Consider the following 5,095-nt stretch of genomic DNA (forward strand, 5'->3'; position numbering starts at 1 on the left):
ATAGGCTAAAATTCCTAAACTAATTTAGTCACAAATGCTAGTCTGTGTCTAAAATAGAAGTTAAACTCTAAATTAGCCTAAAAAAAAACCCCAGTAGATAACAAATCAGCCAAAAATGATGGCATGTTGCTAAAATGCTAGCAAAACTCTAAAATAGTCAAAATAAACCTCAGTAGATAACAAATTAGCTTAAAAAAAACTAGCTTGTAGCTAAAATACTAGCTAGAATCCCAATTGCATAAAAATCTTCAGTAAACTATTAGGGTAAAATGTTAACATGTTGCTAAAATATTTGCTAAACTCACATTTTTTGATAATTACTGTAAAAGATAAAAATATAGTCCATGAATATGTTATAAGGCTTGTTGCGAATCTACTTAAAATTCAATCCATTTCCCGTGGAGCATACTTTGTTCAACATTTTAAAGTTAATTATATTTAGATCTGGAGAGGGAGGAGCATGCTGTAGCATCACGAGAGTGTGGTGAGTTAACCTGGCGGCATGTGAGTGGCGAAAAAACATTTCCAGCTTTTTCATTATACCACCATATAAATAAACACTGTAAATGTATCTTTTATTTCTCATAAAACTCTGTAATAAGTTCAGCTGATTGCTTCAACAACAGTGAAGTTGGCTTTCACTGACTCCAGGTTCTTCTCATCCTTTAACTGTGTTTTTTGCACAATGAGAATGTGACATTCAATATGTCTGAACTCGACAGCAAAAAGACCGAAGAGGATGAAGATCACCATTGCTAAAGCAAATTCACACACAGTCAATCCGGAGATATAGTCGATCAAGAAGAAGCCAATAACTGTGAAGAGAGAAGTCAAGGAGAAAGACCACCTAACAACTTTGCTGCATTTGTTCAATTGCTACAGGAGTCATAATCTTTATATTTCTCCTAGTTTGTTTTTTTAGTGAAACATTTTATTTCTTTGCAAACATAAGACAAACTTAATCAAATACTGTAAAAACGAGTACACCCTCTTTCTGTTCTATGCTTTTACACCTCAGAACAGAGTCATTTTGTGGGTTATTATCAGACTTTAAAAAAAACTATTCATGCAAATTAACACAGATTGGATTTAGTTTCATTTCAAAAGAGTAACGCAAAAGAGAATGCATGACAGTCAAAAAAAGGGCTTGTTTGTACTGCTCCATAAAGGAAAGCTTTATAAACAAAGCTGGCCAGGAGCCTGCTGAAAAAATACCCCAAGTGTGAATATTTTTGAAAGAAAAGTGAAAGCTTAAAAGTGTGCTTTGAATCTCAAGGAAAGTAATCATTTACAAAATAACTCTAACGTAAACTCTGTAAATATTTAGTGTTCATACAGATGGACTAATTTCTTCCAGGTCAATAGCACAAAAACATGCGTACCCTATTAGTTTTAAATATTCAACAAGAAAGCAGACGGTTCTGATGTTTTTTTGATGACCTATTATCGTTTTATTTGAAGATTCACTTTAATAATATTCTTAAAGAAAACCATAGAGCTTATAGAGGTTGTACTAACTTTTGCTTATGACTACTCTCAGTTTCTACTGATGACCTGAGTTTTGTCTTACAGGCTTATGTAGATGTAAAGGATACTGGCAAAGCCGATGAGTGAGCCAATGGTGCAGATCAAAGCCCGTAAAGGCCACATCCAGACCCGCTCTGGAAACGACCTGCCCTCATATGTCAGATACACCTGCAACCAGAAGTAGAGTATGGCGAGCAAGAGGGCCACCGTGGCTCCCCCCACATGGATTGGGTTCGTCTCAGGGTGCTAAATGTTCACACATCACAGAAAACAAAATTTAGACAAGTTGATAAAGTGAGACCAAACTTGTCTTCAGTAAATCGTTTGCAAAACACACAAGTGTGATGAAAGAAAGAGAATGATGTCACGTTTGGAAGCTGCTGTGAGCGTGTTGAACTGTTACATGGAAGCTGGTGCTGATGGAAAGTCCTCCACAGGAGAGAAACCCCACAATGGCGCTGGCAGTGTTGACTCTTCCATGGTTCCCAAGCTGTTTGACCTGCTGGAACTGGACCATGCCGATCCAAAGAGCTGCAGGAGACAGAACCCGACTTCATTTCAGCTCAAATGAAATTCAAATACGTAAACTCATGAATATGTTCCATTTTTACCTGACAGAACGATGAGGTTACATATCTGGGAGAACAGACATTTTTGGGGAGGTACCCAGGCACACTCACTAAAGGAAAAAAAACCACAGAGCTTGACTCATGTTTAGATTTATTGTGCAGCAAAAGATAAACTTTTACCAACCTGATGTACGGGAAACCGTTAGTGAGGTTCACTGTGTTGTTCATCACAGAAACTGCAAACCTGAAAGTAGGAAAAGGGAAACGGGTTCTTACTGTCACAAACAGGCAGACAGCTGGTTCCAAGTGCAGCAGGTTTATTAGCAGAGCTATAAGTCCACAAGACTAAGCAGGGTCAGACAGGCATGGGATCATCCGAGGAGAGCAAGCAGAGTAGTCAAAATCCAGGCGAGGATCGGGGGCAGGCGGCAGGCAATCGGAGTCGGAGGCAGAAGGTCAGATCAGGAATAAACACTCGGTGTTGCAGGCAGGGTGACACAATACAATACTTTGCAGAGACTGACAGTGTGGAGCAAGACTATATACACTGAGGTGGTGATGAAGGTGATGGGAAACAGCTGATGATGATGAGTCCAGGTGAAGGCAGGTGGTGAAGTCTGAACTCTGGTGAGCGCTCTCTCTGGTGGCTAGAGAGGGTAGCAACAGGTTGTTCCATGGTACTTACAAAGTCCAGGAAAATTAATAATAATTAATAATACAACTGCAGATAAAAATCATAAGAAAATGTTTTTTTTCTCTGCAGTTTGGTGTGAAAGAAATCTCAAATCTTGATACAGTAGTATCAAAGTACTTATTTTAAAATTAAGAACTGATGACTCCCCAACACTGGTTTTCATGTGTTTGTATAGACTCAAACAGATCAAATCTATCTTTACACTGAGTTTCATTCAGAAAGTTGTGAGCGACGTTTTTCAAAATAAAAGAGTAGCTTCTATCTGGAGGACAACTGCAACCACTGTGTTGCAGTAGTAGTAGTAATTTTATTTTGAAAAACTCCTGGACATCGCTCTCCACATCCGTGTTGGTCTCTTGACTGAGAGCAGCTAGCTACTTAGTTCGTAGCTCCAGCCTAACAAAAACAAAACAATAAGACGTATTCAGAACCTCTTTTTTGGGCAGGAAAGAACCAGTGAGGAACTGAAGCGGGACCTTCGACTTCACAGAAAAAAGCTGCTATTTACAGACAAAACCGAGTCTTCCTCGACAAAAACGGATTTAAGGAGACAGAGTCTCCAATCAATTGTTTCACAAACACAGATAATAAAGATGAAGACACGGTGGATTCATGTTGATTATTATATTCAGAAAATACCCGTTTTACGATGGTTGTGTCGTTTTATTTTGCTTTATGTAACCTTTACACAGTTCAGACTCGGCTAAAGTTAGCGTTTGATTAGCATCTACTTTGCAGTGAAAGGGGAATTTAACCACAAAGGCTAAGTTTAAACTTTTAGACTTGTTAAAATCATTGAACTAGCGTGCCCGACCGCACGTTTTTTTCTGTCTGGGACCCGGTCCCAAGTGCGCCACGGACCGATACCGGTACCGGTCAGCGGCCCGAGGGTTGGGGACCGCTGTCTTAAAGTTCACATCAGCCCTAAAGTTGTGCTCCAAAATCTCTTTGAGCTGTCACACAGCGGTTGTAGTGTAAGTCATCCAGATAGAAGCTAACTCTTTAGCATGTAGTATTCTCTTCTGTAACCTCCGACAACAAACAACTCCATTGCTTAGTTGAGTCTTTAATATGTTTTTATTGGTCGAAATCAAGTGTCATTTTATGTTTGTCATTTCAAACGTTTTTTTTTTATCAATCTTCTGGTTCAGCAGTAAAACAACACAAAAAGGATAAAAATATCTGCTGTTTTGGATCATTTAACAGCAAAACCTGAAAATGTTCTCCACAGTTTTCTATCCTCAAAGTTCTTTAATATTTTACTTCCTAAGCATTACATATTGGTGCAGAGCCCTCATGAAAAGTCTTTTTTCAGCTGATTCGCGTTGATTACATCCCCTTTCAGCAGCGCGAGGCTGCGTTTCTTCAAAATAAGCTGGAGTTTCATTAATTGCGTCAAATGTTGAAGAGTTACCATAACCAAAAGAATGTAAACACTGGAGCCAAAGCTCAGATGTTAAAGCTAATTCATTTTTCAGAAGTTATGTCTGTGAGCGGAACTTCAGTCCCAGTTTTTGAACGGGAAAAAAAAGCTCTCGATAGTTTTACTTTGAAAACCGGAAGCTTCACCGTCACGAAGATATGCTCACTTCCGGTGGCGGTACCGAGCCTCTTTCGGCTTTGTTTTACTTTGTAAACTTAAAATCATACATTAATCTGCATTTCAGAGCAAAAAATGCATCGTCCCCAAATGATATTCTGATCATATCGAATTAATAAGAATATAATTCTAAGAATATAATTATGAACTTTAAAAAAACAAAAGAAAAACAAACAAACGATCATGGAGGGAAATACTCACACAGTCCAAATGCCGAGGGATGCAAAGACAGCCAGGCAGAGGGGGACCAGCGCCAAGAGCCACATCCTGCAGTGCACTTTGACCTTAATGTGAAGGTAAACTAAGAGAAAAACATTTCTTCCTTATAGAACAAACTTAATCCAATTTTACAAGAGATTATAATTAAAATATATTTAGGAAAAAAAAGGTCAATATATTTAGGAAAAGAAGAAGAAGAAGAAAAAAAGGTCAAAACTCACTATGCTGAGCGTCTGCCAACTGCAAGGAGGATTACTGGAAAGCGTGGATCTCCTTTTAACTCCACTCCGCCCACTCTGATATCACAACCAAAAACAAGATATACAGTCCCACGATGTTATGCTGTCACTGACCAGGAACATGCAGCTATAGATGTTAATGAAGGTTAAAAAGTACAGATAAATTCTTGTTTTTTTATTTTTTGAATGAAACTGGGCATTTGAACGGCTGACTCAGCACATTTAGTAACAGATCAGGTGGAAGTGA

The 5,095-nt window shown here is 38.5% G+C and overlaps 1 protein-coding gene across 1 annotated transcript; it reads right to left on the bottom strand.

The window, feature by feature from the left end:
- Nucleotides 1–225: 225 nt before the first annotated feature.
- LOC112146716 (modulator of macroautophagy TMEM150B-like) lies at nucleotides 226–4,889 on the bottom strand. Its single transcript, XM_024272686.2, has 7 exons — nucleotides 4,831–4,889; nucleotides 4,592–4,691; nucleotides 2,281–2,340; nucleotides 2,139–2,206; nucleotides 1,931–2,058; nucleotides 1,596–1,773; nucleotides 226–815 (listed from the first exon to the last, which is right to left on the bottom strand). Exons 2-7 carry the CDS (start codon nucleotides 4,654–4,656, stop codon nucleotides 604–606), a joined length of 711 nt encoding a protein of 236 aa, XP_024128454.1. The 5' UTR covers nucleotides 4,657–4,691; nucleotides 4,831–4,889; the 3' UTR covers nucleotides 226–603.
- Between the last annotated feature and the right edge of the window lie 206 nt (nucleotides 4,890–5,095).

This window comes from Oryzias melastigma, linkage group LG8 (genome assembly GCF_002922805.2).
Source record: "Oryzias melastigma strain HK-1 linkage group LG8, ASM292280v2, whole genome shotgun sequence".
NCBI lineage: Eukaryota > Metazoa > Chordata > Actinopteri > Beloniformes > Adrianichthyidae > Oryzias > Oryzias melastigma.